At 40.1% G+C, this 23,619-nt stretch overlaps 1 protein-coding gene across 2 annotated transcripts in view; it reads left to right on the top strand.

The window, feature by feature from the left end:
* The window catches only part of erbb4b (erb-b2 receptor tyrosine kinase 4b), a 476,882-nt gene that overhangs the window by 346,100 nt on the left and 107,163 nt on the right, over nucleotides 1-23,619 (top strand). For both annotated transcript variants that reach the window (XM_033616755.2, XM_078174431.1), the window contains exons 13-14: nucleotides 4,802-4,934; nucleotides 13,989-14,082. In XM_033616755.2, the coding sequence (XP_033472646.2) occupies nucleotides 4,802-4,934; nucleotides 13,989-14,082 (227 nt within the window). The remainder of the gene's footprint in view (nucleotides 1-4,801; nucleotides 4,935-13,988; nucleotides 14,083-23,619) is intronic.

Raw genomic sequence — 23,619 nt, 5'->3', positions numbered from 1 at the left:
CATAAGTGATCCTATCAAGTCAATATCTGGTTTTACTTAACAGTGGTTTGCAAACAAGACAGCCAGACATGCCTAAATTAAGCTGCCTGTAGAAAAGAAGGATCTACTCACTTTGGTCCAAAGCTAGTATTAAATGTTAAGACAAGCTTTCAGCTACTAAAACTTAATCAGGGCAAATATTTGACAAAAGAAAATCCCAGAGCTTACGCTAGGGTCCCGAAACGTACTGCTGAATGATGGCTCATTAGCAATAAAATGTCTTGTTTTATAATGACGTCTTTAGAGTGCAGGCCTTGGGGTAATACATGAGAGAGAAAGGTATTTTGTTTTCTTCACATACTTCTTCAAAAGGTCAAATCTTGGGAGAGAAAGTACACTGTTATTAGCCCCATCAATGAACTCAGAATAAACCCAGAAAGGGCTGTTTTACCATAGCTTTCTAAGTGATGTTTAAAGGCTGCAAAAACATGGTAAAGCTGCTCTCAGGACTGATCTCAAATGACGTATCCCAAATTACTTAGGACAAATTAAGATTAATTAGGACAAATTACACCTTTATCATTCATCGCATTCTAGCCTTATCAGTCATAATGACCGAAAACACCTATGTCATAAGTTACTCTTGAGGAGATCATTTATAATCCCTACAGCAAAAGAACTTCACATAAACAAGACAGAGTTACAATCAGTGATCACGTTATAAAATATGCTCAAGAAATAAAACATCAAAGTCATCATTAATGTAATTAGTGACACCTGAGCTTTTTCTACCATGGCAAGTCAAAATGTCTGCTTTGAAAAAGGCCTGTTAGAAACAAGCAGGTGCTCTCTATAACCGGCACACGAGTGGGCATAACCTGGAGCAAAATTGTAGTAAAAGATCTGAAAGAAATATTCCAGCTGATGCAAGCAAATTTAGTCCACTTTCACGATAAAAGGTGTGGTCACAAGAGCACATTTTTTGGCCAATCATTGTTAGCCAAGGTGGCTATAGAGATTTTATCGATTGCACCCCTGGATTCAAAGATTCTAGTTTTTAAGGATTTCTATGATTTTATTTAACCATGTTACGAATCCTGTTCTCCTTTTTCTTTTGTCGCCTTGTGAAGATTACTCAAACATGTACAAGTGTTACGTTTTGTAATTTCCTTGTGATATAGTCTCTAAACAAATTACCCCTAACTCCTAACATTACAGTAATGGTGAATGTTGTGGGATAAAGAGACTCAAAACACTGGACGTTTGAGGGTTTATTTGTGAGAAATCCAAAGAATTGGTACATCACGACAATTTATAGTGTCAATAAAAGGTTTTTCCTGTCACTTAAGCTACTGTTACTTGTCATTCCAGTCACCAGTTCTGGGAACAATTGCTTCTCCTTACCTACCCAAATTTGGTTAGAGTCATGTCAGGTCATCAACACTACAAAAATGTATGCCAGGTCATTTACACTATAAGTAAAAAAAATGTGTTGTCCTATGTTTCACAGTGACAAGGATAATTTCCTCAGCGGCCAGCCTACACTCTTTAGCCTTTTCAATGGCTGCTCTGCTTTGCTTTCAGTGCAGCGTTTGATATAGAAGAAAAGGATGCAGGAAACTCGAGGCAACAGTTGAGTTAGTCCTTTTAATGCTAACCATCATCATCATAGTGCCCTGACAGGTGTTTGTTTGTTCACCCATGATTTTTATCGTGTTTTGTATTCTTTTCTTCTTTTGATTTCACTGATTTCTCCCAGCTGTCCTCTCTCTCTCTCTCTCTCTCTCTCTCTCTCTCACTCTCTGTCTCTCGTTTTCTCCCCCTGTCATGATTATCATCATAGCATGTTATTCTGTCTCCCATGGGACTCAAAAAGGCACCTCAGCTCAGAACAGCTCGAACCCTATGGGCTTTTGTTTTCCAGCCATGTCAAAAACATCTGAAGTTGGTATCTTTTTGATCTTGCAAGTGCTGTATGGTTAAAAAGCCATCCAACCTCTCCTCTTCCCTTGTTTATTTCCTTTTTTTCTTCCTGCATCCATCATTCCTCCCTCTCCTCATCTTTCCCTCTGCCTGGTCAGTTTACCTACGGCACTGGAAGCCCAACAGAGGTGGTTTTGTCTCTTGTGGAAGGCAGCGCTTTCATCCTCTGCCCTCAAAAGAAACACTTGATTTCTGTTTTCCCCGTGTATCTGCATCCTTCTGTCTGAATTTTTAAGCATTCTGAACATGGCGGTGGCTGACACTGAGGCATAGCCCCTGGCTTACATGTGGCCACGACCTCGAAAACAGCAGGTGTCTTTTTCTAACCATGTTCATAGCTATGGAGAAGAGAAGAGAAGAGAAGAGAAGAGAAGAGAGTTTTAAATTCCACCGACAAGGGGGGAAATCATGTTAGACGCAGATGGGATGATAAAAGTTCCGAGTGTATCTGCAGTGCTGTCACCACGTTACTTCAGCACTCTCATTTTGTCACTGTAATGCTCTCAGATGTAGCAACCTTTGTAGAAACGAGTGCTGAAGGGGAGCAAAAGAGAGAGAGATAAGAGATCCAGATTAAGAAGAGAATGGAAAAGAGTGGATGTAATGGCCTAGAGTCTACAATATGAGAAACAGCGATGCAGAAACAGAACAGCATACAGATTGTTCACTATGTATGAGCACTTTTAATGCTTGTCTCTTTGTAAATCAAAGGTGGCTTTGATAATGGCTTTACATGACTATCCAAACAGCCCAAAAATTACTTGTTTGCACTGTCTATGTGCAGCTATGGATTTGTGTGCTGAAAGCAGTTTTTGGATTTAAGCCAACAGAAAATCTTTAGTTGGTAATATTCAACATCTATATATGTGAGCCTTTTAACAAGAGCTGAAAGGCTGTGTTTTGACCATAGATATAGAATGAGTGTAGAATGGATATACCCATTCAAAGCACCAAAGCGGGATAGTTGGAGCAGCGGCCATTTTCATGTCAACGGTTGCCTTTGCAGAGAACTGCAATCATTTCAGCAGGCTTACTTTCATATAAATGGACTTGCGACAAGATGCAAACTCACTAAGATGAGGTTTTCACCAGCTGGTGTACCTCTACAGATCGCTGCAGCCTTTGAGCGAATACCTTAATAAATACATTTACTCACTTAACAAAGGTATTAAGTGAGTAAATGTAGTTATAATTGGTTATAGTACGCTATAGCTGTTCATCTCAGTTTTAACCCGTGTCCACTGGACACTTTATGAGCCCTTAAAGCTAATCTACAACAGTTTGTAATGTTTAAAGGATTAAATTAACTAAAAAAAAAGTCCAGCAAGAGAATCACAGTCTTTGGTCATGCTTGTCTATGTTATCCATGTCTCTAATGCCTGATGTTGTTGAGATTCCACACACACCAGGACACACAGATGTGGATAATTTTGGATGGGAGTGTGATGAGCATCAACAAGAGCCAGACAAAAGGAAAACGCCAGCGTAACACATACTTTCCCCATTGTGCATCTGCAGACAGCTGTGGTAACACGGATGCACACACAGTTCCATTCATAGTACAACTGCATCAACTCCCAGTAGTACACAAGAGGGCCGGGAGATGAGCTTACCGTCCTCCTAATGCCAACATTGGGTGAAACAAAGAAGATGCTGCTGGGTGTGGAGTGAATGTGTAAGCATAGTGTGGTGTTTTGGACTGAACTGGAGTGTGTACAGTCTGTGCAGTCACAAAAGGTGGGATGCACATGGACTGCATTGGAGTACATGCAGATGCACATGGGCGAATGATCAGATTTACATTATGCACAGACATGCCGACACACGGATGCAGAACCTATGAATTTGCCTTTAGTGTGTATGGCTGGCCAAAACAGAGTTCTCAAACTAGTGAGTGTGACACGCTTTACAGCCCCACTGACATGCTAACAACTAATAACAACAATCACAATTTACTTTTGTACTTAAATCACCACAGCAAACAATATCTGTTCTACCCTGAATCTATTTCTTTGGTTTCAACCCTTAAAATATCTCCAGACAGTAAAGTTCCAGTGTCTAAGTTATATCAACAAGTCTGCATGGCATCTGCAGGTGCTTTCTTGGTCCCACTAGTGCTTCGTCACCATCGGCTCAGCATTTTTATAATGAAGCAGAACAGCTCTCTCCTTTGCTTGCTCCACAGTGACTCATATCACACAGTACTGTACACACACTACGCATAAATAGAGACCATTTCTGTAAACACAGAACATACAATAAGCTATATGCACTCACACTGGATAGCCATCACAGTCCCTTTATTGTTTCAAAATGTGCAACTGTTGCCGTGATTGATCCCAGGATGGGAGCATGTTGTGGGTGGAACTAGGTCTTCTTTCTGTTCATCCATGAGGGTAATTATTGTGTGACTGTTCAGTTCATACTGTTTGACAATTTCTTGTTCACTGATTAGAAATAGCATAATCCTTCAGCACATCTTTGAGCCCTACACCTGTTCCTCTGTCTTGCTGCAATTACTCCTGCCATTGTTTGGAAGAGTCGTCCCCACAAAAACACACCTTTTATGGAGCACCTCAAATTAGCAGCTGCTCTCTGGAGGCAGAGAAATTTAATGCACAAAATGAACCCTTGCAAATTGCAAATGCTTTAGGATATCTAGCCATGTGCCTTTTCATAAATAACGTGACTATTTTGGAACATTCTGCATCCAGTTCATTTGTGGCAATTTGCTCTCTGCATCTGCACCGAGTCATCAAAGCACAACTGTGTTCTACATGGATCTAATTCTTTTTTGTTATATTGTCTTTCTTTTTGTGTGTATGTGTTTGTTGAGCAGCCAAGGATCGCATGGTGTGTGACTCGCTGTGTTCGGATGCAGGGTGTTGGGGTCCTGGCCCAGACCAGTGCCTGTCCTGCAGATACTTCAGCCGTGGACGTACCTGCGTGGATATTTGCAACCTTTATGAAGGGTGAGTTATGCTCGTGCATGCACACATACACTCCTGACTGGTAGATTGCTTAGTGTGTTGTCCTCAAAATGTTCTCAGGTCCTAATTATGTTTTAGGTTTGCCCACATTGTAAAGAAATTTTACACCTCCTCATCTAACCACGTCTACACATGTCTTCATCTTTTTTCTACTTGATGCTCAAAAAATAAAAACAAACTACTAAATCACTTCAACCCAGTCACCAGAATAAATGTTGGCATTGTTAAAACTTTACACTTAAATAGTGTGGTTAACATGTTGTTATGTTACGGCACAAAACCACTTGGTTATAGTAGGGAAAAAGATCACGTTTTGGTTTGAAGTACCTGGGTTTGATGGCACAATCACGACTGGAAATGCCATCAAAACAACTGTTTTGTTTGTTGATTGTTGTGCTGTCTCTAGGTTGTGATTTAATTTTAATTTCTGCAATTTTTCAAACTGACTTACTCAACCAAAAGTTTTTCAAAAACAAAAGTTAAAATACTGAGTAATTTCTATACTATGGCTAACCTAGTAAGCAAAGTAGCAAAGCAGAAAAATAAAAAAAAATTGGAGAAAACGATCGCCTTCTCTTTTCAAGAAGAACAAAATGGGTGAGGACGCCACGTATGACACATTTCAAAGCCAAACTGCCTACCACCCTGTTTATTCCCACAAGCTGTAACTCAATTCAGGGGCTGCAGTCTTTGAAGGATGTGGCGGACATCAACTGCAAAGGCCACGTCCTTCAAAGACTGCATCAGCCAAACCGAAACGGTCTTTGAGGCGGGATAGTTTGGTCTGCAAAGGATTTCCTGGGTGCATCACCAGTTGTTCTCGCCCCGACCCATTGGCTGTTACCTAGCAGCAGCTGCACTTGATGAAAGAAGGAGTAAGCTAGTAAGTTAGTAAGCCCTAAATCATGGACCCAGAGATTGATGTTTTATATATGTTTGTTAAATGTCATACTTGAGGACATGATTCACCGCCGTAGACACCGCCATTTGTTATGTTTCAGGCTGATGTAGGACGGTTGCCAGGTAGATGTATTAGATTAAGATTGTTTAAGCTGTGTGTTTTTAGCTAATAGTAATGTTTACAACAGTTAAGCAGTAGCCAGTTAACAACTGTTAGTTCACTTAACTTAATATATACTCGTCCATATCCATTGGTAGCTTTGTCACCTTCTACCTATGCCAGTCCTCAATGCCTATGTGCAGTTTCACATAGATTGACAACGTCAGTGAGTAGAAAAACGTGGGACAGACAGAATGTCTGACTGACAGAATGACACACTGACAGTTTCTGTGATTATGTACAGCATACCATACCATGACTTAGTCATACCAAAAATTAGAAAAACAAAAACAAAAAACATTTGGCCACAGGGGGAGCCACAGCGATCGGTCACATTTTGGCCATTTTTAAGCATTTTCTGTTGTTATAGCGCCACCCAGTTGCCAAACATGTACTGTTAGTCAAGAAGAGGTTTAGCATTCCGCTCTCTTGTCTTTTATGAAAATCAAACATCGTATGCCAATCACTTAATTATGAAATTTAAAATAATTTTGAACTTCATATAGTGGCTTTTCAAAACCTGATAAAGTGTTTTGCAATGTATACTTTAAATGTAAATTCTAGTGATGCACCAAAATGAAAATTTGTGGCCGAAGCCGAATAATATTAAACGCTTGGCCGAATACCGAGTACCGAATACCAAATATTGTTGTTTAGTTTTTCATTAGTTTTTGCAGATGAACCCCCTCCAGATTAGTGTCGTCATGGTACCAATATTGGGACCCACGGTACGATACCAGTGAAAATATCATGGTTCTGAGTAGTATCAGGATACCACAGCGAAAATGAGGCAGATGTGCCTTTTGTCATTTATAAAAAGATAAATCACTTTTCTATAATACATCAGTGATATTTCAATGGAATAAATTACTTATTGACTTATTCACACTTCAAAAACAGCATCAATCAGTGATGAACATAGGGGGGATCAAAATAAAATAAAATGAATAAATAAAATAAGAATCAACCAGTCACCCTCCTCCCCTGACAAGTCCCTTCATAAGTAAAGAACAGTCCCTAAAGTGCGGTGAGGTTTGTGGGTCGTGAACGGCTTGTTTCTCCTCTGACACATCACATACCTGTGTTCGGCTGGCTCGGCTGTTCAGGTACTTCTGGGCAGTCACGACGCCAAGAAGAGGATATTATTGGAGCCGACTTCTCCGTCGCTGGTAAGCCGATGGCCGCCGTATTTGATAGGAATGCATTACTGTCTGTGTCTGTGACCCCCGTTCAACCCACAACCGGTGGGATTCGCCTTTCGTTTCTGCTGCTGGTTGAAAATTGTAGGCTGCTCGCACAGCGTGCTGAATGATTTAAGCCTATTTTGCTCGCTCAAAACTATTTTTAGTCGCAAATGCAAGTGTCATGATGGGCGGATCGCCACACTGCTGACATTTTACTCCGCCCGTCACGGCACACTGTTTGATTGCGTTATCAAAACATGCTGCTATTATTCGGCCTTGCTTTTAACTTATTCCACTGAATACCGAATGTGTGTTTTTTTGCAATATTCGGCCGAATATATTCGGTTACCGAATATTCGGTGCATCCCTAGTAAATTCGCCAGATTAAATTAATTTTCATCCTAATTATTATATTTCAATGCATCAGTCATTGCTGGTGTTAATCAGTGTCCTCTGGTAGTGACGACAGAATACACAGTACTTTTACTAACCCAAAGGGAACAATGGAATGATCTTCTGATAGAGCTGCAGTTTAAGCCCCTCTAAGTCTTTAATAAATACAGTGGCATGCAAAAGTTTGGGCACCCCTGGCCAAAATTTTGTTTGCTGTGAATAGTTTAGTAAGTAGAAGATGAACTGATCTCCAAAAGGCATGAAGTCAATGAAACATGCTCTTAAGCAGGATCAGTGTATTATTTTTGTTATGTACAATTTTAGAGTGGACAAAAAAGGGGAGGCACACCATGCAAAAGCTTGGGCACCTCAAGACATTTGAGCTCTCACACAACTTTTAACAGAGTCTCAGACCTTAATTAGCTTGTTAGCGCTCTGGCTTGTTCCCAGTCATCGTTAGGAAAGGCCAGATGATGCAAATTCCAAAGTTTTATAAATATTCTGACTCCTGGAACCTTGTACCGTCAATCAGCAGCCATGGGCTCCACTAAACAGCTGCCTAGCACTCTGAAAACTAAAATAATTGATGCCCACAAAGAAAGAAGACAGCATTTTCAGATAGCTGTTACCCTTATTTGTAATGTAATTAAGAAATGGCAGCTGAGAGGAACTGCTGAGGTCAGGTTGAGGTCTGGAAGACTAAAAAAAATGCTAGAAAGGTAAATCAAAACCCCCGTTTGACTGCAAAAGACCTGCAGAAAGATTTATCAGAGTCTGGAGTGGTGGTGCACTGTTACACTGTGCAGTGACACCTGTACAAATATGACCTTCATGGAAGAGTCATCAGAAGAAAACCTTTCCTGCGTCCTCACCACAAAATTTAGCATAAGAAGTTTGCAAAAGAACATCTGAACAAGGCTGATGCTATTTGGAAACAAGTCCTGTGGACTGATGACATTACAATAGACCATTTTGGACACAACGAGCCAAAAGTGTTCTGAGGAAAAAGGGTAAAGAATTTCGTAATAAAGAAACCTGTCCAGCTTTAAAACACAGGGGGTTGATTGTTCGTGCTTTGGGCTTGTGTTGCAGCTAGTGACATGGGGAACATTTCAGGGGTAGAAGAAAGAATGGATTCAGTTAAATTCCAGCAAATTGTGGAAACAAACATCACACCATCTGTAGACAAGCTGAAGATGAAGAGAGGATGACTTCTACAACAAGACAATGATCCCAAACACATCTAGAAATCCACAATGGACTACCTCAAGAGGCACAAACTGTAGGTTTTGTCATGGCCCATCATTTAAAATCTGTGGATAGAACTAAAAAGAGCAGTGCATGGAAGAAGGCCCAATAATCTCACAGAGCTAGAACCCTTTTGCGGGAAGAATGGGTGAAAACCCCCAAACAAGAACTGAAAGACTCTTAGCTGGTTACAAAAGGCATTAAGAAGCTGTGATACCTGCCCAAAGGGGACACTACTAAGTACTGACCATGCAGGGTGCCCAAACCTTTCCTTCAGGCCCTTTTCATTATTTGCATTTTTTGCTTCGAAATTGTGAAAGATTGAAATTAAAAAGTAATCTAAGATATTGAAGGAATGTGTCATCTTTAACTTGATGCCTTTTGGTAATCACATCATCTTCTTCTTTCTTAACTTCTCACAGTAAACAAAAATTTGACTAGGTGCCCAAACTCTTGCATGCCACTGATTATCTGAAAATAACTTCATGCTAAAGTTCATGCTGCAAATATTATTTAACAATTTAATTTAATTTTATATTACTGATTTTTACTTTTAAATACTAAAGATAAAAGTAAACATTACTTTAATACTTCCTCAAATATAATATTTTTGAAAGCTGTATGAGTACAAATGATCAAAAAAACATATATCAAAAATAATGAGCACTATATACAGTAGTTTGTGCCAGTTGCTCTACAGTACAGGGGTCCTGATGGAAAATGCTTGGTCCTTATTAGACATAGGACTCTGATGCCTGCAGTCCTCAGAATTTGGTTTGTAAATTCACTTATGTAACTGTGCTTTTCAAGTAATCCCGATCATCATGCTTTCATATAATTTGCAGGTACAGGGAGGATCAAACTGATTGTTACATCAAGAATTTGACAGAAGCCCTGTAGGAATGAAGCAGCAGTAATAAAATATGTTCCTCTTCAAATGAAGGGCAAATATAGAAACATTATCAACTCATCCTATTCAGCTTTGAATAGGAGTGGTAGAATTTTGAAATAATCCTCAATAGTTGGAAGAGCTGCTGCACAACCTGCTCATCAAAACTTAAATTTCAGTTCAAGAACACCCCAAGGCTCTTTGGTACAGCTTTCAAGTTCTGCAGTGATTTTTCTGTTTACTATGGATAATATTTAAGAGCCTAGGGGTGAAAAGAACAATTAAAGACGTGGTGGTAACTCTCGGTTTAAAAGGCACCCCTGCAGAGATTCATAACAATAGGGGGCCCTTGACTTTAAAAGGAAGTATAGCTTGATGCTATCCTATCCTCACAATAGACGGTGACAAGACCCGCTCCCCTGGTGAGTTTTATTAATAACATTTCAGATTTTTTTTTTTTACTTTGTAGAACTGCTGAAAAGATGCTTTTAAGTTCAGAGTCCTGATCTGATCAAAAAATGTTTGCTGGCCACATTGGAGAGGAATGAGGAGGACCAGAGGATGCTGTTAGGGCAGGGGGGCTAGGCGTGTCACTGCGTGTCACAGTCACTGCTTGCGCACGGGGCCACGCCCTGCCTACCTGTCCACCTGCACGTCAGCACCACCCACACCGTCAGCGTTACCAGCACATCATCTACAAAATAGAGCTTCACTGAATGCAACCTCAACCCTTTACCCTCTGAGCATTGCCACAGTGTTTGTCTCATGAGTCACACTTTAGATATGTCATATTTCATTATTGTTTGTTTCTTTATTTGGTGTCTGCTCAGCATTTATCCGTTTAATCAAATCTTCAAGTTGCCCACTTGTTACAAGTGTTTGTTACACCACCTTTATTCCTAAGTGGTTTGGTTCAGCAGTAGATGTGCAATAAATCTACCTTAACAAGAATAGCATGTGAGTGTGCAGCTGCGCCCAATCAGGATGTTATCAGTCCATAAATGGCCGATTGCATATCCAATGTTGTGAAATGGTTGTTTCTTTAGGCCTCACCTACACTTTTGTTTGGTTTAGGTGCAAAAGCTTTGTGGTTGGGTTGAGGAAAAGTTCAAGCAAACATCACTGCTTAAAATGAGTCAACATCAACTTTTGGTTTCACATGGACATGAACCCCACTGTCCTGGGTTAAAGTCCTGTGTTTGTTTGACCCAAACAACACCCGTGTCTCCTACTTACTGCAGACTTTATTGCTCTTTATACTACGTCACCGTATTTTCTTCTTTGCTTTAGTCATACTTTTAAGTCGCCAACTCAGTATATCTTTCTCTTTCTAGCCCATATCTATGACATTTATAACCACTGATAACAGCCATTTAAAGGCCTGATAACAGCTGAACCGGCTGGCAGAACTTACTTATACCAGGCGTGCATGACAAAACTTGGAGGACAGAGGTACTGTATCTATGTTTAAAATGTAACTAAAGTTTCACTTTGTGTGGATTTAGCCTCACATAGCTCTTTTATACATCACGTTCAGACAGCATCAAAATGACAAGGATTCCAATGATTTGTTAATGATTGCTGAAAGTGTTTACAAAATGAAAACAATTTGTACGTTATTGTTCAAAATGCCAGTTTATGTGTTTGAGCAAACAGATTTTGCAGCATGGTTATTTCAAAAGCCATTTGAAATGAACATTTATTTTGCATAAAATCCATGTAAAGGCGTATTATTGCCAATGCATTGCTGTATCCTTGTCCCTTAACAGAGAGAAAATATAGAAAAGCAGAACACAGCAGAACATCATGGCCTATAAGACTTAAGCGTCAGTGATATCTTTAAGCTACACTGCAGCCTTTATTATTTCAACCGGCACACACCCAGACAAAAGCTTACCTCCCCTGCCTCCTGGAAGGTTTTATGAAGGCCAGATGAAGCATAATTAATACTAATTTGATTTAGATCCCACTGAGCCTACAACACTTTTTTTTCTATTGCTGAGTTGGAACATTCTGTTTTCCCTCACTGACCAAAAGAGAAGTACCTAAAAGTCATTCTCCTTGTCCTGTGGTGACAAAGGCAAAGCGCCAACTCAGCCGCGCTGTGGTCAAATTTAATGACTTTTTGAGGCCACTCTGGTGTTCTACTATTATAAAGGGATTTCAGAAATTGAATAACAAGGCACTTAATTTAATTGATTTTTGAAAATGTTGCACCCCTCTCAGGTACTGCACCTTTCAACTGCGGCGACCCCCAGCGTGATGGTATCACTATTACAGTTAGCTAATTAGCTGCTATGCTTGTGGGTGTAACAGGCATGTGTGTGTGTGTGTGTGTGTGTGTGTGTGTAAGACTGCCTATTGATGTTGTGACTACATCCACTGACCTTTAGTTCCAAAGTAAGCAATGAAAGAAATAGGGATGCACCGACTATTCGGTAACCGAATATATTCGGCCAGATATTGCAAAAAAACACACATTTGGCATTCAGTGGAATAAGTGAAAAGCAAGGCCTAATAATAGCAGCGTGTTTTGATAACGCAATCAAACAGCGTGTGGTGACGGATGGAGTAAAATATTGGCAGTGTGGCAATATTTTACTTGGTCTGTCACTGCACTCGCATTTGCGACTTAAAAATAGTTTTGTGCGGGCAAAATAAATCATTCAGCAATTTTGGTACCGTGACAACACTAATCTCACTGAACTAAAAAATGGCATTCGGTACTCGGTATTCGGCCAAGCATTTAATATTATTCGGCTTCGGCCACAAATTTTCATTTCGGTGCATCCCTAGTAAGAAATGATGCCCATACATACACCTGAAACAGACAAATCTATTCACTACTAACAATCCTTCTATCTCTTTCAAACCCTCCATCTGTCTTCTTTGCTCTGGAAATTGCATCATGAACCTTATTCAGACATTATTGATCAAAATGGATCATTTAAAAAAAAAAATACATATTGTCATTGGGATTAAGATTCAGCAGGAATCCAACAGATCACTGCCATTGACTTATACATAATGTACATGTCCTTTCACTATTTTAAGTTCTTTGTTTTTTATGTCAGTGCTGCATTACACTGTGTTTCTTGTCACCTGACACATAAAAATAAATAATAGAAGTTTCCAACAGGAAATAATGCCACAAATGTATGTTGCTCAAACAATTTCAATTTCTTTTTATGGGGACAATAATTGATATTAAAGTGGAAATAGACTTTTTTCCTTTCCTTTAACTTCCCTTATGAAGCAAATGGTGAGCTTTGCTTTCACTATGCAGTTCAGTCTACCACACGCTATTATGGATCCCACTGCTTCTCTTGGCAAGTCCTGCACAACTGAGCTGTAATTGACTAGCACTAGTCCTAACCGTTACCTCATTGCCCTAAACCTAAGTGCCTCTGACCTCGACGTGTCACCGTGATGAGTACCAGCCAATCGCAGCACAATAGGGCAGAGGTTGTCAAGAAAAGCAGCGGGATTCATAATACCTGTGGTAGACAGAATTGCAGCTCAAAGTGCGTCAACCATTGTGCAACCAGAGCATGGAGACAATAGCTCTGTGCTTTTCCCCAGAAGCACTAGCTTTCCCCATTTACCAAAGATTATCAATGTAAGTTATTTGAGGTTACCATCCCCAGTGGTGGAAATGATGGACAATGAAACAACTGAAGTAAATGTGAAAACTCTACTGGGCTAAAGAAAAAGAACTCCGTTTCTAGGCTCTGAGAAAAATGGAAAGCAATCTAGTTGTCTTTGCAACAGCAGCACTGACAATAATACCACTTGAAATAACTTGGGGGTGAAAAGTTGGAAAAGCTATCTGTTTCCACTTAAAGTGTTTGATGTCTGAAATTTTGTGCTTTGATAAAACTATATAAACATGAAAAAAAAAACTGGGAAAAGGTGTTGTCACTAACATCATGAAAAACTATAAAGATAAGTAATCTTAATGACTTCTTTTAATAGTATAGAGGTGTATTTATCAATTGATCAAATAGAAAGGAGGTGATTGAAGTTTCACTGCAAAGCTTTTATCTGCCTTCATATCTACAAGTTAACCAAAGACACATTATTTAAAGGGCTATGACAGATGAATGTAGGTAAACGTGTCTGCTTATATATTTTCTAATTCTCAAATAATGTTTTGCCCCCTTCTTGTTTCTCACCTCTTTATCACTCTCTGTTCCTCATCCATCCCTATCCCTCCCTCCATCCCTTTCCTCCTCCTCCTCCTCCTCCTCCTCATCTCTCAGGGATATCCGAGAATATGCAAACGGGTCAGTGTGTGTGGAGTGCGATGCCCAGTGTGAGCGAGCTGACGATGACTCTTTGACCTGCAACGGTGCGGTAAGCCTGCTCCTATAGACCGCAATAGTGGGACAGACACTGAAGCACTCACTTATCTCACATATATCAGCCTAATGCAGATGGGAAGCGGGCTGCTGTTTGTCAGCAGTTTGTTTATGTTTGCTTTTATCTATTCATTAAAGAGGAATAGCGTTCAAGATAAACAAAAATGGTTGCGTTATTCTATCATCGAAAGATGAAGTGCAGTCTCATCAATCTTAAAGGGACAGTAATACATATTTTTCCTCTTACCTGTAGTGCTGTTTATCAGTTTAGATTATTTTGATGTGAGTTGTCAAGTGTTGGAGATATCGGCCGTAGAGATGTCTGCCTTCTCTTGAATATACTCAAACGAGATGACACTCCAAAAAATTACATTTGAAAGACTCAACAGCAATGTCTCTTTCCAGAAATCATGACCCACTTACTCAAGATAATTCAAAGATGTTGTTGTGAGCAGTTTCATTGTGGAACTATTTTCTCTCTACCAAAGTAGGCCCGCCCACCGTATCACTGCACAGAAGGAAACGTGCATCTACTCATAGATAAGCAGCTTGTGCTCGCAATAGCCTGAAATATGAACATTAATGGCATCCTTCTTGGCTGAGCTGTAATGTTAACAAGTTCAGTAAAAGGCTCGAAATACTCTTTCCTTCAGTGGGGTGGACTGCAGAAGACCAGTGCGATGATGGGGTTCGCAGGTGGAGTTTGGTAGAAAGGAAATAGTACCTACATGAAACTGCTCACAACAATTCCTATGAATTGTCTTGAGTAACCGGGTCATGATTTCTGATAGGACACATTGCTACTGAGAGTTTGAAAGACTGTCTTGTTCCATTATATTTGAGAGAGGGCAAATATCTCTAGGCAAGAGGGAAAATATGCAGTTTTGATTTTGGGGTAAACTGTCCCCTTTAAAGCTATAAGCCATAGAGCAGGCATGTCCAAAGTCTGGCCCGGGGGCCAATTGTGGCCCACAGACCAATTTTAATCGGCCCTTGGCTTGACTTTCAAAATATACCATATGTGGTCCTTTACACAGTAATGGTTAATTGAGCAAGATCACTTGGCATTTTTAAACTTCACCTCATAAGACTATTATTCACTACATTGTAGACAGGCATCAAGTAGTAAGAGTTCATTAAAAGATAAAAATGGTTGCATTTATCTCACTTTTCTTTAAAAAAAGAGAAAAAACTTTTAATGCAAGACTCAGTTGGCCCCCAGGTGTTTTCACGTTGTTTTATCTGGCCCCCATTCAAAAAAGTTTGGACACCCCTGCCAGAGCCAATGCTAATCTGGGATATAAAACTGCCTTCTTAAATTCATACAAGGTAACTAGTAATAAAAAAATTATATTTTATGAAGGATTGATATGGTTCATGATATCATGTATTTTTCCTATCGTCAACAAATTCCATTAAAAGACAAAAACCTGCAATGAATTGAACTTAAAGCAAAATCAGCTGTAGGCTGAAATTGTTGTTTTCAGTGTTGAGCGCCCCAAAGAAAAGTATTCAAGGCCAGAGCATTGCTTCACTCACCACAAACCAAATGACTTGGAGCTGCAGACATTCCCCGTGGTCATCTCAGACTATGATTAATTATTGTATTAGCAGTCAAAGTGTGCCTTTCAGCCGTGCTATTGATTATGTCTCATGTTCCGAGTCAAAGGTAAAAGTGATTGTTTTAGCAAAGATCAGCATTATTAGGGCTTGTATTTGGTACGTGGCAGCTTGTGGGTTTTCATGCCTCTATATATTTTTTCATGTTAACCATCAAAAATGTATTCAGGGACATTCTTTTTTTAAATTCTTTTTATCTTAAGAAAAAGTAGTTGGTGTTTTATTTTTTCCCCCAAAAGTAATTCTTTACTCTTAACAAACTTTTGCATTGCACCAGCTCCAGCATTGACTCTCTCTGAAAAATAGCCAGTAGCAGCTGTACATTAGAAAAATGCCAGAGTGAAAAAAAAAGAAAATCCCTGACCTTCATTTCTGTCTGCCTCTCCTGCACACTACACCCACAGCCACATGAAGCCCCTGACCCTGCGCTTTCTCTTAAAATCTTATCTCGCTGTTTGATAGAGAGGGATGATTTGCGACAGATGCAAGCCAGAGGGGCAGTGTGCTGTCTTTTGTGTCCCATCACACTCTGTCACATAGTTTGTCCAATATAGTTTAGAGGTAGATTTTTTTTCAGAGCTACTGGAGTGTTGGTGTGTGAGTATACAAACACGGGAAGCAAAGGCCAAGTGGTTGATGGCTTGAGTAGAGCGTGTTTGTTGTTGTTGGTCTGATTATCCTGGCTGGTCGCTTGAAACCTCATAACCCTGCACTTGGCGTCTTCGACAAGTGATGGGAAGGTGGGTGTTATGAAAAGAAACCATACAGATACTTGTAGCTTACTTCCAGCTGTTTGAGAAAAAAACATAATGAAAAACTTACAGCAGTCGAAATGATTTTTTTTAATTATTTTTTTTAGCTGTGTAGCTATTAAAGTATTAATAAGAGCAAATGCAAAATAGGTAAAGGTTATATTCACATTGGTGTTGAACTTTTTCAGTCCATATCGAAGATTTTCATTAGTTGAAAAGTATTTTATAAAAGGTTAGATACTATATAACTTTATACACGACCTTCAGCAGCTGTTTCAGTATGTCCTTTTTTGCACTTTGTAATTTCCATTTACAAGTACTGTACAGTCTCATGCAGTCTCTCACCCTGTGAGTGTGTTTGTGCATGTGTGTGTGTGTGTGAGTGACTTCAGTCAAGCTGTGTATAATGGAAATGTCCCAGGGTAACCTGTTGCACCACAAATGGATTACAGCAATCATGTTATGGCCACAGAGCCCGTAGCAATTACATTACAGCTTACACACAGTGATTTGATAGGCCTAATGCCCTCTGCGGAGAGAGATTGGAGATACAAATATAGCCATGAATAAAGGCTATGTTACGGACAGAATAGGTGATAATGGCAGATCCACTGTAGAGAAGTTGCTGTTGTTGATCAGCGTTACTGTTCGTCATTCCATCTCAAACGAGCACATCTATTACTGTGTCTTTACTGAAAGATTAGAGTGTGATTACATTTCACAGCAGGAACCAAAGACTTCAGCTAAACTCATCTCAAAATCCCATTGAATAACTTCTTCAAAAGATGAGATTCCTGTGTAAGACATAACTGCAAAATGTTAACTTTGAGTTAGAAGCATTGCAGGCTGTGACCAAGTGGCTAACTCTGGGGCAGAAAACAAAGCCAACACCAATGTCAGAAACTGCAGTTCTTTGAATGGCCACTTGAGGCTGGCTCCAAGAACGAGTCAATCTCAATAGACCCCCACTAGTCTGGTCAATCTGTGGTTTGACCCAAAAAGTGCAATAGTAATCAATCAAGGTTTTATGTGATCCATCAGGACATTGAAAGAACATATTAAAGGTATACCATTATATACGAAGTGCAGCAAGGTAAATTTAGACGACGCATTAAAAGGTCCAGGGGAGTCATGGTGGTGTGGTGGTTAGCACTGTCTGTCACAGCAAGAGGGTTCCTGGTTTGATCCCGGGTGCGGGAGCCCTTCTGTATTTGCATGTTCTCCATGTGTCAGCATGGATTTTCTCTGGGTACTCCCACAGTCCAAAGACATGCAGGTTAATTGGTGACTCTCTCCGTAGGTGTGAATGTGAGCGTGAATGGTTGTCTGTCTCTACTGTATGTGTCAGCCTGGCGACCTGTCCAGGGTGTACCCTGCCTCTCGCCCAATGTCAGCTGGGATAGGCTCCAGCCCCCCTGCGACCCTCAAGAGGATAAGCGCTTAGAAAATGGATGGATGGATGGATGGATGGATCAAAAGTCGTCCAACTTTACAGCAGAAATACAACTAATATACAACTAATTATAACTCACCTTCTTAATGTTAATTAGGCTTAAAGTTATGCATAACAAAGGCGTAGGCAATGTGGGTAGGCTACAGTGTAGGCTTCGCTTTTTTTTTTTTTCTTTTTTATAAATCCAGCTTAAGGGGTCATATTTTTAGTTTTCCCTGTAAGTATTTTGTTTTAACAGTTTACGGTCTGTTTTTTTTGCTAGCCAAAATTAGCTTTAGCATAGGTATTATCAATGTTAACCATAGCTGTGAATGCACTGTGCTAACCGAGTTAGCAGCTAGCTATCTTCACCCTCTCGTCCTAATGCTGTCACTTCTGGCTCTAAAAAAGGCAAAGGCAATGGACAAAATGCAGAACTCAAGGCTTTAAAGTGGGAGTCCACAAAGTAATGGGGGCAGTGGCTACATCCATTATTTTATAGTCCATGACTATGGCGTCTTTTTAAATGACTGCGTGTTCACCAGTAGATATCTTCTTGTCTTAAATCTCTTACTTAGGTGAAGGACAGGGCATATTCTCTCCTGCCGTCCCTCTCCTTTGTTCCCCATTTCTTTCGTCTCAAATATGTTTCTTTTAACACTGCAAAAATTTGCAAAGCTGTTCCATTATGAATTGTATAAAAATCCACTTGTTTATGTAGAATTTTGATTCTGCTGTCTGTAAAGTCCTCCTGTGTTCTTCAAACTTTGCAAACACATTGTAGCTGGCACACACTCTTGCATGCAGTCACGAGTTCTGAGGCACAGACTGTTCACTTTGATAGTGAAACATATGATTTCTAAAAAGAGGATACATTTGAATCTGCTGGAGGTGCTTTATACCTTTTATGACCACTGAATTGAATTGGCTGCTGTCATATTCACAGGAGCTGCCACATATATCTCTTTCTTATTTGTCCCACTCTTTCCCTTAGACCTCCTCTCTCCTCTCCTCTTTTTATCTCTCCACCTCATCATTAATGCTTAAAATTATTTTGTGGTCGGCCTATCGTGTGGGAGTATATTTAAAGACTCCAGCAGATATACAGCAGAGCATGATGACTTGGTCTGTGCTTTATATCATGGTAAATTATCTTGTAAATCCTTCCTGATGTACCTGATCATGCCTAGGAAAGCCTTTTTTGTGGCTGCCTGTTAAAAGTCTTGACTGTACGCTCTGACACCATAAAGAATAATTGCCAATGCATTAAAGGGAAGAAAGAGGGATAGAGGAGGTAGAAATACTCATTTACACATGCATATCCAGCAATACCACACAAAAAACGATGGTGTTAGAGCTCAAGCAGACCAATTTGAATTTACAGCAGGGCACTTTGGTCGCGACACTGTGCATCCCTGTCACTTTTTAGTGTGTACCAATGCCCTGCTGGACTAAACACTGTTAGTTTGCTCTGTCACATAATTTAGCTCGCTGATGTGATGGGACCATTGGATACACACACACTCACATATACACACCAGTAGCCACGGGTGGGAAGACACTCATAAAAGCGAAGTGCCAGGCTCAACGCTAAAGCCAGTGAGAGCAGCGAGACTTTCAATTTGCATAATTATACCGGGGTGAATGCATGTTCACACACATATACACAAGCTACAAAGAACGCACGCAGAGGCATTAGTGTATGTGCACTCATACACACACACACACACACACACATGCATGCGTGCATGTAAGCCCATGCACAGACACTACCTCTGGTTATGTATGAACAAGCACTCGTACACACTTCTCTACTTGCCAAAGGATAATTATCTGCCTTTGCTATCATCTTTTCACCTTGGTCGCCCCTTGTTTAGCGAGAACAGTGTGTGTGCGTGCATGTGTGTGTGTCTGTGTGTGCGTGTCTTACAGGTATTTGTCAAATATACAGTATGTGCAACTAAAATGCAAAGTGTTGTTGTGTGTGTGTGCATGCGTGCATATGCATATGCGTGTGTGTGTGTGTGTGTGTGTCAGTGGTGGATAGAAATAAGTACTGCTACTCAAGTGCTAAAATATACCTCTACCGCACTGCATTTATTTGATAGCTTTAGTTATTAGTTTCATATTATGATTTAATATTATTTATCTTATTTATGATAATACTAATAATAACAATGAACTTAATTTACTTTTAAAAAACAAGTTTACAGAGTGCTTCAAATACATAAAATCAGACACATATTGCAGTTACAATCTGGAATAAGTTCCATGCAACCACAAAATGGAAACAAAGATAAAAGACAATGAATAGAAATCTTAAGAACAAATAAATGAACCAAAGCATGAAATAAAAAGAAAATCTGTCATCAAAAGCCATTTTATCAATACAAGTGCTTAAGAGTTTAAAAGAGGACACTAAAGTAGTTTCTCGGTGGAAGGTTATTCCACAGTTGTGGAGCCCTGAAGACAAATGCCCCACGACCCTCTGTCTCAGGCCTCGCCCTGGGGACTGAGAGGACCAGCTGGTCTGCAGATCTGAGAGTAAGAGCAGGGGTATAAGGAGTGAGAAGGTTGATGATGTAAGAGGGGGCAAGGCCGCTAGGTGATTTAAAAACAAACATAAAAAATTTAAAACCAATTCTGAAAACCAAGGGTAACTACTGCAATAAGATGAGAATACAAATATGCTCATATCTCCCAGTTTGTATAGGAACCCTTGCCGGGGTATTTTTGGACAAGTTACAGGCAGTTTATTGATGTCATTGGCAGTCACCAAATAATAAGGTAGAGTAATCGAGATGGCATGAGACAAAAGCATGGATGAGATTTTTTTGCATCACTGATGAAAGAAATGATCTAATTTTGGTGACTTCTCCTGATTTGACCAAGGCTGATTTGGTGATATTGCCGAAATGTTTAGAGAAGTCCATGTCCAAACAAGCGGCAACCTCCAGGGCTGATAAATGAAGCCAACATGGAAATGTCAAAAACTACAGTTTTTTGGACGGCCACCTGAGACTGGCACCAAAAATGAGTCAGCTCCCATAAAACGGTTTTGGTCTCTATAGCTAATGTCCCTGTTCATGACAACTGTGAGAGGATGTTTTTTTTTTTTTTTTTTCATAACTCACCCTTTCACTCAAGGCACGCTAAGCACCGTTGGGCATCACTTCTGTTTATGTTCAACAATGTTATCAAACACAACTGAGCTAGCTCGCCCCTCGCCTCATTGTAACCTGTAGCTCTAACTGCCTTTCTGGGCACCGCATTCACGTGTGCATGCTTGTGCGAGACCATGAGACATGGGCACCGCGTTCATGTGTGTGTGTTTGCTTTCGCTGGTCTCGCACTGGCTGGTCGGTGCAGCCTGGACCAAAATGTTTTTGTTGCCATTTGCGGAGCCTGGGCTGCCTACAGAGACCGGACTTTTTCACAGTTTATTCAGAGGACGTAGCTAGCGGATCGTGAGGAGATGTTTGCTGTACGTGACAAAAACTTTTCAAGCTTAGGAAGACTTAGAGAGCCTTCAAGGCTTAAAGTTTTGCCTAGTAAAGGGTGTGGCCACTTTGAGTGACAGGTAGGTACCATCCATTGAAAAATTGCTACCACAGTGACAACTTTGGTCAGATAACGTAACTATGGCGTAACACCAGATTCACAGAGTAAAGACGTATCTGTCGCTATTTTAGTTTGTATTAATTTCATGAAAGTTAAGTTTTGGTCACCTAAAAGAAAGTCTTGTTTGGTTGTATTAAAGGAGCGACTAAGGAATTAGATATTCAGTTTTTGCACTGAGTGGCATACATTTTGTTTTTCATGTTTGTAAGCCTGCTTTTTGCTAGCAGAAGTTAGCAATAGCAACATCACAGTTAACCATAGTAAAAAATGCACCATGCTGACCAAGTTAGCAGCTAGCGCTTGTCCCAATATGGTCACTTCTTGCTCCAAAAATCAATGGCGACTATCAAAATGCAGAACTCAAGATTTCAAAACAGGAGTCCACACACCAGTGGGTGATGTAGACATGGCTATGTACAGTATTTTATACAGTTTATGGGTCTGAATCAAAGATAACTCACATATTTCTGTATTCATGGATTCACTGCAAAGGCAAGTGTTGAAATTCAAACAAAGATTAGAGAAAAGTCCAAAAAATAAATACAGTGTTGGTTGGGCTTTAATGGATAAAACTAGCAAAGGGCTGGTAAAGTAGTTAAAATTTGTTCCACCTCGGCCAGCTACAACAAATTGCTGCTTACACATTGATGCATTAGTATGAACTACCTAATAATGTCATATCAGTCACAGGACATTTAATTTTACTTTTGATGCTTAAGTACATTTTGCTGCTCATTCTTGTGTACTTAAATTCAATTTTAAATGCAGGACTTTTGCTTGTGATTAAGTATTTTTACATTGTTCTACTGGTACTTTACTTAAGTAAAGAATTTGTGTACTTCCTCCACAACCAGTTTGTGTATATGTGTGTATTGTTTGTCAATGAGATGTTCTTTGGGCCTGTTGATGATACGAGGCCTGTCTGGGAGAGCTCTTCGCCTCTCTTCCTCTCCTCCCCTACCTCCTCCCTCGCCTATATTAGCTCCATAAATCCTGTTCTAGGCGGATTGTTATGGTCATTGTGTGTGCTGTGAGCGATGGTTATTATCTGCCTGCTCCGCTCACACTGCTTTATGCGTCTCGTCTGCTCACCCCCTCCCGTCCCTCTTTCTCACTCTCTCTAATTCACACTATATCTGGCTCGCTCTCACTGCCTTTCCCCTTCGCTGCGTTATTCTGCATCCATGTCCACTCTCTTCCCCTCACTTCCCCTTATTACTCTACAGTACTTCTTTTTTTCACTTTTCACCTGCTGTCTTCTGCTCTGTTATCTCTCTTTTGCTCTCAAGCTTTTACTGTTACACAAGCACAACAGTTTAATCTGTAAAGCTGCTAAGAAAGCTGCACTTGGCAAGTTATTGATGTAGAAATATACCCATCAATCAGTCTACATTACAAACTGAGGCTAAAGCAGATATTTCACCCCCCTAAATTTGTGACACCACAGATTTGTCCTTCATGCCCGACTTCTTAATGTCAGATTTGGTTACAGTATATCCTCTCAACGCACTGTTTGGAATCACAACTTGAGAGTGAAAACTGTCGCCTAAACATCTGTGAGAGAAAGCTGTCCAGAGACAGCTGGACATGCCAGTGAGAATTGATCGTGTTACAAAAAGACATCTTTTCTGTCTCTTTTCTGTCATGGAAAAGTTTGGAGGAAATTCCAAGAGTTATCATGTCCACCACTTGCCACTAACTGCAAAGTTACCAAGTAAAAACTTTGGCCTTTTCCAATCCAGACCCTACCTTTATTATTAGCGCTGAAATTGTGCTGGAGTGTAATGCTCAGACCTATACAGAGCATGCTGCTAGTCAGCATCGTCATAATAACAATAGTTAAGTAATTATAGTTGTCAGTAAAAGGTCATTTCCATCTGTGTTCTTTTCTAGGTTATTTAAAAGGAAGTGCCCACTCAGCAGTTAGCATAAAGCAGTCATGTAGATTAGAGTGCTGGTAATGATAATAATAACTGAAAGGGTAGTTCGGATTTTTCAAAGTGGGGTTGTATGAGGTGCTTATCCACAGACCACAGATCTACAGTGTAGTACCTGACAGTAGATGGCAGTCAGCGCACCCAATTTTGGAGAAGCAGACAGGAAAACC

This window comes from Epinephelus lanceolatus, chromosome 14 (assembly GCF_041903045.1).
Source record: "Epinephelus lanceolatus isolate andai-2023 chromosome 14, ASM4190304v1, whole genome shotgun sequence".
Lineage (NCBI taxonomy): Eukaryota > Metazoa > Chordata > Actinopteri > Perciformes > Serranidae > Epinephelus > Epinephelus lanceolatus.
This window is presented reverse-complemented; position numbering and strand designations above follow the sequence as displayed.